This window comes from Mytilus galloprovincialis, chromosome 8 (assembly GCF_965363235.1).
Source record: "Mytilus galloprovincialis chromosome 8, xbMytGall1.hap1.1, whole genome shotgun sequence".
Classification (NCBI taxonomy): Eukaryota; Metazoa; Mollusca; class Bivalvia; order Mytilida; family Mytilidae; genus Mytilus; species Mytilus galloprovincialis.
The window spans coordinates 17,886,709-17,903,957 of record NC_134845.1 but is presented as its reverse complement, the minus strand read 5'-3'; the positions used below and the strand labels follow the sequence as shown (position 1 = coordinate 17,903,957).

The 17,249-nt window shown below is 30.8% G+C and overlaps 1 protein-coding gene across 1 annotated transcript; it reads right to left on the bottom strand.

The window, feature by feature from the left end:
- Positions 1-2,598: 2,598 nt before the first annotated feature.
- On the bottom strand, positions 2,599-17,246 carry LOC143085236 (CCR4-NOT transcription complex subunit 7-like). Its single transcript, XM_076261473.1, has 7 exons — positions 17,133-17,246; positions 14,896-15,084; positions 13,915-14,108; positions 13,222-13,383; positions 12,549-12,726; positions 9,355-9,432; positions 2,599-8,351 (listed from the first exon to the last, which is right to left on the bottom strand). Exons 2-7 carry the CDS (start codon positions 15,007-15,009, stop codon positions 8,181-8,183), a joined length of 897 nt encoding a protein of 298 aa, XP_076117588.1. The 5' UTR covers positions 15,010-15,084; positions 17,133-17,246; the 3' UTR covers positions 2,599-8,180.
- Between the last annotated feature and the right edge of the window lie 3 nt (positions 17,247-17,249).

The window sequence follows — 17,249 nt, the reverse complement described above, 5'->3', positions numbered from 1 at the left end:
AGAGTTAGGGACGACATCAAAAGATCAATGAAGGATAAAAAACTTAATTCAAATAGTTTGGGGGTGGGGGGTTAAACTTGCTGCAAGTTTTGATTATCCTACATCGATTTTACATATATCCATATGGGTCAATCAATTTTTCCCAAATTAAGTTAAGAGGGGGGTAGGGGGTCATTAAAAAAACTATGTGAATTAAGTTTTTTATCCTACATTGAACTTTTGATGTAGTCCCTTAACACTAAAAATGTTCAATAAATCAATATTTTTTTTAATAATTGATAAGGCTCTGCTTTTCAAACGTGTCCAAGACCTTGCTAACTGTGAATTCGTTATTATTTGGGGATACATTGTACCAACTTTTGTGGATTCCATGGGTACAGCTTTACCACAAATTTAAATTTTCATCAGACTAAAACAACGAATTCAAATAGCCAATAATCCAGGAAATTTCTACCAATGAAAATAAATTAATCTCAATATAATTTTTTTTAAATAGATTTGATGAAAATCAAAAATTGTACATACAAGTGCACTTAAAAAGTAATTTTCCATAATTTATATTTCCAAGGGCTGAACTCTTATAAATAGTTGATATGGCACTGATTTTCAAACTTGTCAGTCTTGCTTACATGAATTACCCATGATTTGAGTTATATAAAAATCTGTCAAGAATTGTACAGGTGACATAAATTAATGAATTAATCACAAAATAATCATATTTACCTTTTTAATTCCAGACATCTCTATTTACCACCAGCAGAATCTTTTATATAATTGTTGCTTCAACATGAGTGCACATGCTGATGTTGAGCTTGCTTTACTAGTCATGATTTTGATTTTATGTTGAAAGTGTTTCAGAAAAAAAGTTTAAAACAAGTATTACATAAACCTGACAGAAGCACTGAACCTTGTAAATGAGCTCAAGGTCAAACCAATGGTTGACTTATTGCTTAAAATAGTACTTTAGAAACAGATTGAACCACAACTTAACATTTATCAAGTAACCACGAAACTGAATGATACTCACTAGACATGTACATGTACATCTGAAAATCATTCCATACACCAAATATAGTTCTCCCATCTCTGAGAAACTTACCTAATCACATAACTTTAACCTAGATGACTGATAAATGAAATGAGGTTGAGGTCAAGTGAATCCATCCGACAGACATGTAGCACTTGCAAGAATCCTGTAATACATTATACTATATAAAACAAGTGAAACTGCGAGCTACTGCTCACTGATGATACCCCCGCCGCAAGTGGATAATATTAATAGTGTAAAAATATGCAAGTGTTCGGTAAACAGGAAGTTGTCGAGAGATGAATCTGAAAACGCATCACACGGTATAGCTGACTTATAAAAATCCTGAAACCAAATTTCAGAAATCCTTGTATTGTAGTTTCTGAGAAAAATGTGACGAAAATTTTTAACTTGGTTATCATGTGTAAAATCATACAAGTGTTCGGTAAACAGGAAGTAGTCGAGTGATGAATCTGAAAACGCATCAAACGGTATAGCTGACTTATATAAATCCTGAAACCAAATTTCAGAAATCCTTGTATTGTAGTTCCTGAGAAAAATGTGACGAAAATTTTCAACTTGGCTATCATGTGTAAAATCATACAAGTGTTCGGTAAACAGGAAGTTGTCAAGTGATGAATCTGAAAACGCATCACACGGTATGGCTGACATATATAAATGTTGATACCAAATTACAGAAAAGGTTGATGTGTAGTTCCTGAGAAAATTGTGACGAAAGTTTCATGGGACCGACTGACTGACGGACGGACTGATGGACGGACTGGCAGACGGACTGACTGACGGACGGACTGATGGACGGACTGGCAGACGGACTGACAGACAGAGGTAAAACAGTATACCCCCCTTTTTAAAGCGGGGGTATAATTATTCTTTTACTCAAGATAAGTGAGAAATTTACATGGCATAACAAATAGTTTTGTAAACCGTGAAAATGATGACAAGAACAATGGACATTTCAAAAGAACACTTTGTAGCATAAAGCATCTAAATAATAGTTTTCAAAGGTACCAGGATTATAATTTAATACCCCAGACACATGTTTCGTCTACATAAGACTCATAAGTGATGCTAAGATCAAAATAGTGAAAAAGCCAAACAATTACAAAGTTGAAGAGCATTGAGGACCAAAAATTCCCAAAAAAGTAGTGCCAAATATGGCTATGGTAATCTATTCCTTGGATGAGAAAATCCTTAGTTTTTCGAATATAAGAAGTGTCCATCAGCACAAACATAGACCAAAAACTAAAATTTTACACCTGCAAAATTAAATTGCTGCACTGAAATAAAATACAATCAATTGGTGTATAGAACTGTTATAGATTATGGAATCCTGCTAATCTAGGTGATTCAATCAAATTCATGTTTGTTGCATGTTTAAATACTTGTCCAGTAAGTCTTTTCATGATTCAGATTGTTGTAGTTTTAAATTTGAACTTGAAGTGAATACAAATTACTACCCAGTAACTATTGTAATGAAATAACTTGTAATGGCTTCTATGATGATAATGAGGGTCTTGCACCGTCGGTAACCAGATAAATAACAACACATGTTATATTTTTGCTGTATGTTTGATGGACTGGTCATCCACAAATTTTATTTACAATTCATAAAAAGACAACCAGGTCCACATTTACACTAAAATATACATAGTAAGGGCCACAGACACCAGCCCCAAAAGCTTCCTGACAAGGGAAATAATCCATTCAAGTATCTTTCATTTTAAACAGCCACTTCCATACACACACACTGACCATTCATTTTTTCAAATTTTATAGACAGAAATAATAAAAATCAAGATTGTAAAAAGCAAAATCACAAATTCAATGTTAAAACTAACAAATTTGCATTAAAAGAATAATTTCAGTTCACATGATTTTATATTTTGTAAAGAAAAAAAAGGGGGGGGGGATTATATTTACAATTGTTCAGTCAGCTTTTTTACAGCTATTTATAGGAACTTTCTGTATGTATATTATTTTGATATAATTAGATGGAACGTAAAACTAAATTGTCTATAAAAGCAAAAACTTTTCAGAAGGTATATATATTTATAAGATGGAAATATTTATATAATTCCTGTCAAATACATGACATGTATGTTTGATTCCAACACTCTTCAATCCTGAGATTCCTCAAATTAAAATAGAAAAAATAAAATTAATAAACATATAATTAAATGGGATGAACTAATTTAAAACCTCCCTCAAAAAGATTGAAAGCCCTAGAATCAGAATGGCGTATGATCATGTTTAGAAAACAGAGTTAATATTAAAAACATGGAAAGTAACCTTGATATTTAACAAGCAGCTATTACTACTATTATAGATGTTAAAAATTTTGGAACATTAATAATTTAATACGCAAATATTGAATGTGAATTGTCAATTAAAAACTTCAATTTCTAAACATGATCAATTACCTTCTTGAATAAAAACAAATGATCTCACATGAACAAAGCTGTTTAAAACATACAAAAACATTCTTATGGGCTGATGTCAGTCAAAAGGTTAGTACTACATACAAAACTTGTATAGATGTTTTTATCATCATCCCTTGTCACCTTAAAATCAACTTGAAAATCACAGTCATGTCTTGCTTCTTCCATTGTTCTTATTCAAGGAAAATTGTATGGAATGCTGAAATGTATCTGAAGTCAGTAGTTTGAAAAATGTGATGAGGCTAATATTTTTTATCAAAAGAAAATACAATAGTAAAATTTCTTTTCTAAAAAAAAAGACAAACATTTCAAACAGAATTGCAAAGTATTTAAGTGAATTAGCAAAGTGTTAACAAAGCTGACAGATAAAAGGTCCAACAACCAGGGTCATTACATAGGTTGTCTATGTAAAGTTGACCCAGCAGAAAAATGTCAGATTTTTTTGGGACAATCTTTTTTCTTGTTTTTTGTATATGAACTTTTTTAGTAATTACAATTAAAGTTTAAGGAAATTGTTTGTTTTGGTTGAAGAAGTAGATGCTTTCCAACAATTCCATCCAATCTTCCTAGAACAAACAATTAAATAATATGTTTTTTATGACATTCTTGACAACAAAACAATTAAAAAAAACATCCATACAAGTTAAATTACAGACAGATTTAGTCAGGGATAATAAAACCCAACATCTTCATTATATATATACACAGTAATCAGAGTTGGGTGGATACCAACATTTTGGAGAACTACAAATCAATTTGGCATAAAATTAAGCACTAAACATACTTCAATCAAATCTTTGTCCACATATAAAAGCTTGACTCGGCTGATTTAAATTATGCAAAACAAATCTGTGTTAATTGATGGGAGGTAACTCTGTAATGTATGAGGAACTGTATGTAGAAATGAATTTCTGAGATCATTATTTTGCTGACCAAAAATGAAACAATTCCAATATAGAGTTATCTCCCATTTGCATAAACAGCATGTGAACAGGACGTCTTAAAATAAAGATACGACAAAAAAACAAGATTAGTTTTATAATTTCTGTAAATAATAATTAATTATTAACCTAAAAAAATGTACAATACTGTTAGGTATTATTTATTTTTTATCTTTAATGAACACAATTTATGGAAATGAATACTAACTCTCAATAAATAATGATGAACAATTTAAGTGGATGCACTTTTTCATAGGACTGTTTATCAAAACCAATGATATGTTCATCCAAGTTATTTTTTAAAAAGGGGGAACAACTCATAGTCATTGAAGCAGAAATAATATTTTGCATATATACTCAGAACAAATTTTAGTACAACCACAAAAAGAAGAAATGTAAAAAAAATCTGCCATAGATCATATTTTTTTTGTAAGAAACAGTCAAAAGTTTAATTTCATTTTTAAACATCACTCATTGTTTCCAATTCTATTTTCAGTTATTTTATTCATTTTAAGGATTATTTTCCTCTTGTAAATCTTCACCATAAATGTCAATGCTAACAATACTGTACATCTTTCTTTTTAAATACTAAATAAAAGCTAAAAGTTCATTTAAAATAAGACAGAAATCTGAAGCAATCATTCTAAAATTCCAAAGCAGATTTCCCATAAAAAATTGGTAAAAACATGGCACAATGTATGTGGATTAAATTTCTTATGTCATGATACTGAACAATACATGGTAATATAAAAACCTGAATTATTTATAGCAGGAATTTGTCATGTCTTTTTATTTCGTTTCAATAATATTTTCATACAGAAGTAAAAAGTTTTTAAACTTTAGAAAGAAATTACAAAATGTATAAATGATACATTTTCAGGGTGACATTTTAATGGTGTGAATTTAAATGCTGCCGATATTGAGCAATATGAATCAATCTGAAAAGAAAATCAACAATGATTTCTTCTAAATAAGGTAACACTGGACGTTAAGCAACCAATAATCAATCAATCTAATAAGATACAGAGACCATAATTATACAAATGATTTTTTATTAAACCACTTGGATGTTCAAAGCAAAGCAACAAGCATGACTATGGCTAACAAGAGAAAACTTTGGAACCATTTTTCAGCTAATAAAATTCCATGTAGGATTTAAAAACATTGATCAGTTTTAAGTACTAAAAAATTTCCCCCTCAAAACAAGTTAATGACTACATTGTTTTACATTTATGCCTGCTTAAGATTTTTTATTTGTTGGTGTTTAACAAGACTTTCAGAACTCTTGGGTATATCATGGTGGCAAGTTTTTACCTGTGAAGAAAGCTGGAAACAGACAACAAAATTAGGTGGGGGGGGGGGATAATTTTTTTTAATCTGCACATTTGTCTGTCCTGTAGACAGGTTTGGTTTAAGGAAGTTTACCAGAAAGTTTGTTGCAATGAACACTTTTTTTTCCTTTTTTTTTCAAATTTGACCACTCTTAAAATATTGTTACACATATCTCCAGTTTTGATGAATAAGAAATAAGAAATTTGTATAGCCCCTGCATAGTGTTGAATAGTGTTTTTGCGTAATACATGTTGGTAGCACAAACAGTATGGTGTGTACAAAAGACATAACAAATTCCTGCAAATATACATATCTCATCACAATTTGATAATTCAATGTCAAAAATACAAAAAGATCACATTTTATGACATAGGATATCCACAATGAATGAATTATATATTGCACTAGAGTCCATCATTTCCACTTGATAAAAAGATTAAAATAAAAAGTAATCTAGACAGACGTACAAAAGTATAAAAGAAATCATTTTGGCATTATTACATGACAAAATACAACTTAAAGATTAAAATTGTGTAGACGGTGAGAAAAGGATAAAAATACAATTATCAATATATCCTTTGTAACTCTGGAAAACCACTAACAAAAGTACAGGTTTATAATCAAAAACAAAATACTGCAGATTTACAAAGGGTTGCTAATTACAATTACAATATGCATACAGAATTTCAACACTTCATTTTCTAAAACCGTTCACTTAAAAATTCATCAATTTTTCACAGTTCAAGAAAATAATACTTATTGACATCATGTTACTTAAATTATAACTTATACATGTATGCATATACATCATAATAAAGAAATATGTGAAAGTCCTTGAACCCAAACAAGGTTATGACTTAATGTCAATTATAATTTTCTTTATTTACTACTTTGTGTTAAGTAACTTCTACATAAGAACTCTGTCTCAAGCTAACAAGATGACAGTCAAATGTATAATATGCTTCAATCTTTCTAATATTGAATAAAAAATATATTTTCTAAAGAGATCTGTTCCTAGAAATATTGAGAAAATTAGAAATCTGAGTTAGTATCTTTGAACATACAAAAACTTCAGGATTGAGAAAGAGACAAAAATCTTGATTTTCTACGATGCAAGAAAAATTATGAGTTTTACAAATAAGAAGATCTGGTATCCAGTGAATAATTAAGATATTGCCCTTTTTCAGGTCAATATATTTCACATATATCATTCAGGTCAATAACAAAAAATACAATTAACAGTTTTATAATTTTATGTAAAACAGCGATGGAGTCTGATGGAAACAATAAAAATACTGGAAACTGCTTCAATTTAAAATGAAAACAAAAAGTGTGCTTCAGAAAAATAAATCACAAAAATATCACAGTCGCTTTAGCAATCCTCAGTAGAAACACTGATGGAATTTTAGAACAATTACTTGAGACAGAGTTATCCCCCATGCAACTAGATTTTATATCTATTATCTTAAGATAATAATACAATCAGTCATAATCATTCTCAATACCGCTTTCACTTCTTTCATTTAATCTACTTTTGAAAAATATTGACTGAAAATTTACAAAGGTAAACAAGTTTTCTAAATCAAAAGCGGTATCTGCCAATATTTCATTTCAATAATAAAAATGGCATTCTACTATCTTGTTTAAATGTTAAATCTAGTTGCATGGTGATTAAATTTGATTAATCTTATATCTTTTCTTCCATCCTGTCAGCATGGAAATGTAGTTCGTACATGATATTGTGGCCCCAGTTGTGTCCCCTGAATAAATTGTCGGAGATGGTACATGATATGATGAAAGACAATGTTACAACAAAAAGTCACTTCTGTATGTCCATTTACTAGAGAATATTTTAAGGTTTATTTCTTTAACAAATGTATTGACTAGAATGTTTTAATTATTTTTGAGTATTTCAACAAAAAAGGTATCAAATAAAATAACAGTTTTTTTATGTAATGGGTTTTGTTAAATACTTTTAAGGATGTGTAATTACTAAGATTATCATTTCCTGATGTGAAAACATCCAGATGGAAATTTCTTCTGCTTACAAATGACACTTCTAGTTAGGTATTTACAAAAAAAAATGCTTCAAAAGGATTTCCTATTCAATGGACATATAGAAATGAGTTCATCGAACAACATTTTGAAATATCTCTATAGAAATATAGTAACCATAGTTACACCTGAGACACTTGATGACATGATGGTTGTCCCTGTTTGATTTATCACAGAAGGTCAGATGAAAGGACAAGGTCATGAACCCTATACAATAGCTGCCTATTTTCATGCTGATAAGTCACATGATCTCATTGGTAGTCCACTTATTTTTCCATGTTGTTCTTGATGTCACATGATCTTGCCTTTAACATGGTTACGACAACTCTTCTAAAGACATTCCAAAATATTGCACAGCATGTGATTCTATGAGTTACTTGATACAGAGTTCGTTTCGTCATGTGGCGTCACAGAATTATGATTTGTCGTACCAAATACATTATTATCGTAACCTGTCCCATTTTGAACATAAGATGTACCAAGTCCATATAAATGACCACAATATTTAGCATCGTCTATGTTATCTTCAAAAAACATCTGAAAATAAACAGGAAACAATTTAATTTGAATTTAAATATTTCGTATTGTAAAGAACCAGAGGCTAAGTCTATCTTTTTAGTCTCCTATTTAAATAAAGAAAGTAGAGGTGAACTACAATTTTTAATTTCTGTGTCATTTGGTCTGTTGTGAATGGTTGTCTCATTGGCAATCATACCACATCTTCTTTTAGTATCATATAAATTTCCTAAATTTCTAGATCATTACATTATGGTCATATATAGTTTAAAAATTTGAGATATTGTTTAAATTTTTAATTTCAAACAGTTTTTCTGACTCATCTTACATTAGTAAATTATTGAAGGACAACTTTTGTGTTGGGACTACCTAAACCTACCAAAATTAACTGCAAAATTAGATATCAACATCACTTAAAGATATTTTCTTTATTCATGACAATCTAGTAAATGAAATTCAGAAGATGGACAATTTTTTTGCAACTTCCGTGTTAATTTCATTGGATTATGAACATTCCTGTATAAACCTTTGTAGTTTTATTTTATGTTTGATAGCCTCAAATAATATTTCTACAATTTGTCATCAAATAGCCCCTTACACATTTCGCATAACAAAATAGCTGTTAACAGTTTTAGACTGGAACAAAGACACAGCAACATTTGTGAAGTGTGTTTATATCATTGAATCCAAATTATATCCAAAAAGCTCAACTTGATCAAGCATGAAAATATTTTTCCTAGTATCCGTTATCACTGAGACAGCTCAATGTCTGGATATTGAAATGCCATGTTGCTCTGATTGCATCTGAATTAAATTTTCTAGTTTTATCCAAAAAGTCTTGTTGACTCTGAGGGTAGAAATCTATGATACAAATTGTATTCAATCTATTTTCTTCGTCTGAATGTTATTGGAATTTTTCAATACAAGTAGATCCTTTTCACTGTAACAAAATCTTAATTAAAAAAAATCTTTAACCAAATTTTTGTAAAAGCCGTAAAATATAAATCAACTATAAAAAAAATACCTCTCTCATTTTAAAAAATGCTGCCCCTGTTAATAAACTGTCACTTCCTGCTTGATGCTGGGGACCTATTCTTTCAATCTGAAATACAACACGATACTTATATACAAATGTATTATCATCAATAAAGTGCTTGTTTTTGTAGAACAACTTGATTCACAAGATTCTGTAAAATCCAAATACTGTAATCAAATTTGTTTAATCCACATTTTTAAAAAGCTCTGATTTCCTGAAGAGCTGAATTTGTAGATACAGGTTTAAGGAAGATGCATTATACTTGATATGTAATATCAATTGAAATAATGGCACAATGAGTAGTTAAAAACACAAGCTTTTTGACATTTTACATTCAATATAAGAAAAGCTTGAACATACAGTACACACTGTGACATGGTCTGAAAAATCATCAGCATCTTGTATGCCTGGCATTAAATGCTGGGCTTTTATTGGGGGTCATAAATCACTGGCTGATGGTCAGACTACCTGCTGGGATAATTAAAGGTGATCAACCAGGTGTTTTAAATCTTTTAACAGGTAGAAGGTTTCATGTCTTGATTACATAATATTTAGATGTACAGGTAAATTTTACCTGTGTTTGTCTTTGCATTATTAAGAAAAATACAACTTTTATTATGCCTTTCTGTTATTTTGTCTGTCAGAATAAAACATTAAAGAATATATTTTTTTTATATTCTTCACCTGCTGTATCTTAAAGAATTAATTTTAAATCTAATATTTGTTCTAATATTAATAAAACTAAATTTTAAATGTAATATATATTTATAACCATCTTCCTATTAATTTGATTAATATCTATTGAAAAAGATTTTTTTTTAAGTAAATCAGTAAATAAAAAAAAATATTTTTTATTTTATGTCTCTTGTTCGTTCTAAAACGATTTGTTATTTTAAAGGATTTTGGTTTTATATATAACAGAATATGTTTTGAATTGGTACATGAACATTGTATGTGTGTAATTCCTTTTTTTTAATCTTGTGACCTTGTCTGATTTTATAGGTTAAAGCTCTCCCTTTTTTTCTTTAGTTATTTGTAGCATTCTTGGTAGTTTCATACATGTATTTGTGATAGACATTGCGGAGACATGCATGATAATTGTCAAGTATGTTTATTAAAAGTGACACCGGCATGTTTATTGAAAGGAAATACATGCCTACCTCCATATGGTTGTAAATATTAAAGTTATATGATTAAAATATATCCTACATATAAACGCAGACTTGCTTAAAAAACCCTTAAAACTAAAGATGACCTTCAGACAGCTCTACAAGAGTTTTGGACCAGAGATCTGACTATTGAGTACTGCAACCGCTTTATTGACCATTTATATAAAGTTGTCCCAGTAGTAATAGCATTAGAAGGACGTGCAACAGCCGATGTACCTCGCAAAATATTTCCTGAAAGGTCTTATGGTAAATCGATAAGTTACTTCAAAACCAAGTTAGATGACCCCAGTTTCACCAAGAAGATCGAACACCTCCTACCACACTAAGAAAACCAAGTCAAGAACTACGAGAGATGCAGCAGAAACTTTTTCATAACAGTCTTTTTCAAGGCTACACAAATCATTCAAAAAGATATCTTTAATTTGTTGTACACTCAAAGGGGGGCTTCAAAGAGTTTTACTAATTATACCCATTGCCTTATCAAGTAGTGACCCTCTACTGTTTGTGACTGATTTCTAAAACGTATAGATTTTTTTATCCTACATATTCTTGTTCTTCAAGAACAAAAGAAAATATCGAATTTTTTTGTAAACACATATTTACGCTATTCAGTAAGTTTTATATTATAATTGAGAAAATTTGCTGCCTTCTATTTTACCTAGAAAAAATCTCGTAAATAGTTTTTTTTGCTGCAAACTATTTTATTGAGAAAAAAAATCTCGAATTTTTTTAATTTTTTTATCATAGAATTTTAAGCCAGTTGAATATGACGTTGTGTTTTTTTTACAAAGAATACACACTGGACATAGTTACATGCTAGGCTAATAATATCTTTTATAATTTTATCAATCGTAACTACTCTCGCTATACAGTACTATAATTATTTCTTCGTGCAAACAGAAAGCCGGCCGAGTAGTTCCGATTGATGATTTTATCCATGAAATTGAACAGGAAACCCCTAAAGTTTTAAACACATGTACACACGTGATATTATCGTGTCAACCTTGACCCCGCTTTCACCAGCCATGCATTTAAATGTTCGATCAATCCAAACATTTTATTACAATAAAAATAACCATCGTATCTTACAAACGAAAAACTAGTTTTCAATAATAGACGTTTCAACAGCTGTTTCATTCGGGTATTTCTTGTTACAGTAATATTTCACGTTTTGAGAATATATAAGAGGGGGGATAGGACCTTTATCGGGACTCCAGGATCGGGTGTTTTTAAGCTTGGGATTTCAAGAGTAACACTTTCGGGTTCCGGAAATTTTTTTTCGAATTAGGGGACCTCGGGATTTCGTGATTTTAAGTCCGGGATTTCGGGATTTTGTTTTTTTAAGCCCGGCATTTGGGATCAGGACCCCTTCTTATTCTCCCTCACATGAAGTTTTCAAATATGAATAAAGATAGGAAACTCATGTCTTTTTAAAAGAAAACTAATCTACGAAATTACTAGAACATATAACTCGCGACGAAATGTAGAAGTAATGAGAAAAGAACGGAAAGGAAAAGATATTTTAATTTATATTCGAATCGTAAAAAAAAACTGAGAAGATAAATAAGAGAACAATAATGTGTAGAATGTTTCTTCCTCAGACAGACCTGAAAAAAAAACCATATTTAAAAATTCTTTTATTGGTAAATTAAATAATTAGAAATGAAACAATCTGAAAACCGTTCAGCCTTTTAAATGTCTATTATGTAATTATCGATTTTACCTGTTACATTATCATAACTAATTACATAATATTAAGTAGCATGTGCGGCCGACCATGCACGCTTGGCTGATTTTATTGCACCTATTATCAGCTGATGATTTGATTGACAACAGGTAATCAATCATCGACATTTAAGTCGCTGATGCTGAGCCTTTTTAAAACCTGCGACATTTTTCAGACCATGTCACGGAATGTACTGTACACAAATACTATGATGTTGTATAGCTTCCTAAACATCATAATTAGTTACACATATTATACTACATCACCTAAACATAATACTAAGTTACCTCTAACTGTTCCGCTACCTCTTGTAAACCTCCTTTTAAGTTTTTACAGCTTTTCATTAAATATTTAACATCATAAATATTAGGGAAGTAAATCCGTAAATATTCAAAGAATTCTGATTCTTCTGATGGTAAAGGCTGATCTGTTAATAACTTCAATAAATATCCAAAATCATATCCACTGTAAAAGATAAGACATATTTAAATGTTGTTTTTAATTTCATTGCATACCTAAATGCTGTTAGGACAATTTAATTGAAAAAGATAAGCCTGAAATATTGTGTACATTCTCTTACCGGATTGATTGACATTATTACAGAATTGATGACAAGCCTTAACCTCAAAAAGCTTGGTATTAAATTACATCAACAAGTGACGTATTTTCACAGAAAACATTGAAATGAAAAACATCAGCAGAGGTTTTGAAAATGTGTCTTAAAGTATATGTTATAACCTAAATCTACAATTGTAGTTACTCTAGAAAACAATGATATTTTTTCATATATCCTTGTTTTTCAGTTGTGGTCTTGTGGATGTAAGTAAATAACTTGCATGTCTTTTTATTCATATATGTGCAACGTGTAGCAGTTTTTAATTGACATGACATTAAATAGGTAACAACCTAAGTATGAAATAAATAGGTTACAATCATTAATCAATATGAAGTAGTCCATACCTGTGAAATGACAACCACTTGACATTTTCACTTAGCACTATACCAGATGTCATTAACAACTCAGCAAATTCATATACTTCAATTCCTTCCTCTTCATGTTTCTTAAACTGTATCCCAGAATTCTGTAGTAAATCTATTGATTCTTGTGCAAACATGTCTTCCCTGTGTATTCAAAATAAATTTAATAAATAATGGAAGATAAAACGGACGTAAATTTGGTTGTTTGTTGGTGAATTTCTTATATTGTTTATGTAAATCAGGCTATTAATATTTCTCGTTTGAATTGGTTAACATTTGTCATTTCAGGGTCTTTTAAAGCTTGTTATAAGTTTTTCTTATAATTGAAGGCCATTAGGTGATCTGTAATTGCTAACTTCTATGCCATTTGGTTTCTAGTGGAGAGAAGGCAGTCATAACACATCTCATTTTTATTTCTTTGTTATGTCCAATTGTGATTTTGTTTATGTGTGTTGGTGATAGATGCATAGCTGACAAACAACTACCTGAAGCATCTTTTTTCTCCTTTTTTTTTTTTTTTTAAATCATGACATTTTATTTTTCAGAATTTTATATGACCACCTGTAGTCTGCTGTTTCTCATTCTCATTTTCAAAAGGACAAACAAATATAAGAACATTACATGATAAAATTTTCAATCTATCATTGTTTTGACATAGTCAAATTTGCCACTTACACTAAACTATACTTGAAGTTAAACTGCCATGTTGATATGGGTGATGGTGTATCGCCATTCTCGTCTAAAAATGTTATACCACACTGTATGATCTTGAGTAAGTCTACATTACATCTTAATAACTGGTACTGGAAATCTGCAGCATTTCTAAACTCTCCTATTGGCCGTGCTACAACTCCAGGAAATTCTGTGTCCTGTTACAAAAATAAACATAAAGTCATAGCGATCTTTATCAAAACAATACATGCAAGCTGTTAAATGAAATAGGAAAATCTTTTTACTCTACCAGTAAATATGTTTCATCAATAAAATCAATACAGTTTGTAGTAATGTTACTAATGTAGTGCAGACTTTCTACCTTACTACTGATGTCAGAATTCAGATTGTAATCATTTATGATCATATGTCCCTATCTGAATTTGAATCACCATTCCAGAAGGTGTCATAAGGTAAGGAACAACATTGTGACACACATGCATGTATATTATATGCCATGCAATTGATGTAGAACTTTTGTAATAATCTGCTTTATAACATTCTTTATTTTGAAATACAAAATAAATGAAGAATGTGTCCATGTGACACATATGACCCTGCTTGTACAATGTATGACAAATTTCTTATATAAAAAGGGACTTAACTCAAGAACTGCAATGCCACTAAAATTCAGACCTGATCTGTTTTTGGAACGTGGTAATAAGCATTGTGTAGAAGTTTTACAATATTTGGTTGTGGCAAACAACAATTAGAGTGCAGAAATTAATGGGATGTACCGGTATGTACAGATATAAAGACACACAAGGGTAAAACTTGATGCCACCTATGCCTTGGTTGGTCAATATAACACTTCATTATAGTTGTAAACAACACCACATTTTTTGTATCAAATTTGAAATTAAATAGAAAGCTGCATACTTCAATAAATTTTTTGTTGTATAATGGGCTGACTACATAATTTTAAAGAAAATTGTTTGAAATTACCATGGCAACATATCTGTATTTTTGTACAACATGGCGTATCTTCCTAAATTCCTCTTCCATGTTGTTTTGCCAGACATCTTTAATTCCATATTCTGTGTGTGCTATAGATGGCATACTGCCAGCATCCCGTGTTCAGTTACAATTCTTTAAAAGTTTACTGTGTCTTGTTTTTTTTTGATGTTTTTCTTTCTAGAAATAAATAAAATTAAACATGAACATGTATTACATCAATACTATAAATAGCAAGTTTGAAAAATCCTTGTTACTTTCAATACATTTCAATCAGTCTAATATCCTTTCGAACTGTAAATAACAATGTACTTTACACTTACATGTGTACTAAGATAAATGTTAAAACAACCACATTAAGACTTTCATTTGAAACTTCCTTCATGTTTGTCTAAGCTTATTCTGTCTGTAGGTAAAAATGAAGTCTAATAAATGTGATTTATTTCACAAGAAAGGTAGGACTTCTTAATCATTAAATTGATAGTCCTTATTGCAGTATTGTTCATGAGAATTGTGTGCAGACTGAGGGAAATATGGCAGTCAGACCTGTTTGGTCCCGATCACAAAGATTTTGATAGGTTATACATGGACATTTCAGCATATTTTGAAAATTAATTGTCAGACATTTGGTACTGACAAAAAAGGTTGTTGTAGTATGTCGTTGATTTGTTGGGTAGCTGCAATTAGTCAACGGAAATTGAAATTTACAAACCATGTCAGTTGATATACTCAACATTGAAAATTGCTAATTAATTGATGCAACTTCAAACAAAATATCATTGATCTATCACAATCTGAAATGTTCCTTTAAAGTAAATATTAATAATCTATCACAAGTTGTCCTTATGAAACTAACAACCAGCATAAAACTTAACAATAGATAACATCAGAGCCTTTGCCCAAAAAGAAATCTCTAGGTCTTTTTTTCATTAACTTTCACCACAGGCAACACAAAAAATGATGAAAGATAAAGAACAGCTCACATAACACAGCATAATCAAAGTGTTTTAATGTATGCATTTGTGAGGGATTGTGCCTGATATTCATATGATAAAGACATAATCTTTCAATCAGTTTAATTGAGGTCTGGAGCTGGCATGTCAGTAACTGCTAGTAGCCTGTTGTTATTCATGTATTATTGTCATTTTGTTTATTTTCATTGGTCCATATTCTGACATCAGACTCAGACTTCTCTTAAAAGGTTTACTGTGCATATTGTTGTGTGTTTGTTGGCTAGAGGTGTAGGGGAGGGTTTAGATAAAAAAAAAACATGTTTAACCCAGTCACAATTTTGCGCCTGTCCTAAGTCAGGAGCCTGTGGCCTTTGTCAGTCTGTATGATTTTCAATTTTAGTTTCTTGTTTATAAATCGGAGTTTAGCATCACGTCCATTATTACTGAACTAGTATACATATTTTTTAAAGGCCAGCTGAGGGGTGCCTCCAGGTGCAGGAGTTTCTCGCTGCATTGAAGACCCATTGGTGGCCTTCAGCTGTAGTCTGCTCTATGGTTGGGTTATTGTCGCTTTGACATATTCCCCATTTCCATTCTTGATTTTATTCTTCAGACCGGACGTGACTACGAACTTGATACATCCTGCACTGCCAAACGGAGGCCCCACTTCGGCATGCGTTTTACTGCCGGTCGGGAGAAGACCAAGTGACCATATTTCTATACCCCAGTCATTCTTGGGGTGCACTTAATCTTGATATCCGATTTCACTTTAAAACAAACAACCATCGCACTATCATGACTATAGCGTAGACCATTGCACTTTTGCTCAACTAAAAGAGTATAATCACACTTTAGAATCCTGCATAAAGTATATGCAAAACACGTTATGTACAGCGTCTGGTGATGATCAAAAGCCTGACAAAGACTATGATTACTGGTAGAGAATTACTGAATATATTGATTACTTGTCAACCAAGATCTTGATCAACATGCATTTGTACATGTATAATGTTTATTTTGGTGACTACATATCTATACATTATAATACAACAGAACTCATAATAACAAAATAAACTACAGAGTTAGTCTTTTTAAAAATATGTCAAAATATTGAATGTATTGCACGTGGGAAGTTGCAATTTGTGTCAAGTGTGCAACAAAATAATTCAATGCTATTCAAGATGCACGGGAAGTGTAGTAAGGTTTCAATGCATAGTTGTAGCATTTATGGTTATTCAGTGGTTGATTCTTTTGAATGTTCTCTTGAATACACACCAACTTCAGTTTAGGTGAAAGACAGGAGGTGATATGCACGTACGAGCTGAAAATGATGTATGAACTACATTTCTTTGTGATTTCATGCGCTCAGTGCGACGCATGATCAACCGGAAC

Excerpts from the sequence above, each read along its gene's own strand:
- LOC143085236 (XM_076261473.1), bottom strand. The coding sequence starts at position 15,009 with ATGCCATCTATAGCACACACAGAATATGGAATTAAAGATGTCTGGCAA. Across the intron at positions 12,727-13,221 it reads AAGTGGTTGTCATTTCACAG|TGGATATGATTTTGGATATT; the intron begins GTATGGACTACT and ends TATCTTTTACAG. Across the intron at positions 8,352-9,354 it reads CATTTTTTAAAATGAGAGAG|ATGTTTTTTGAAGATAACAT; the intron begins GTATTTTTTTTA and ends GTTTATTTTCAG.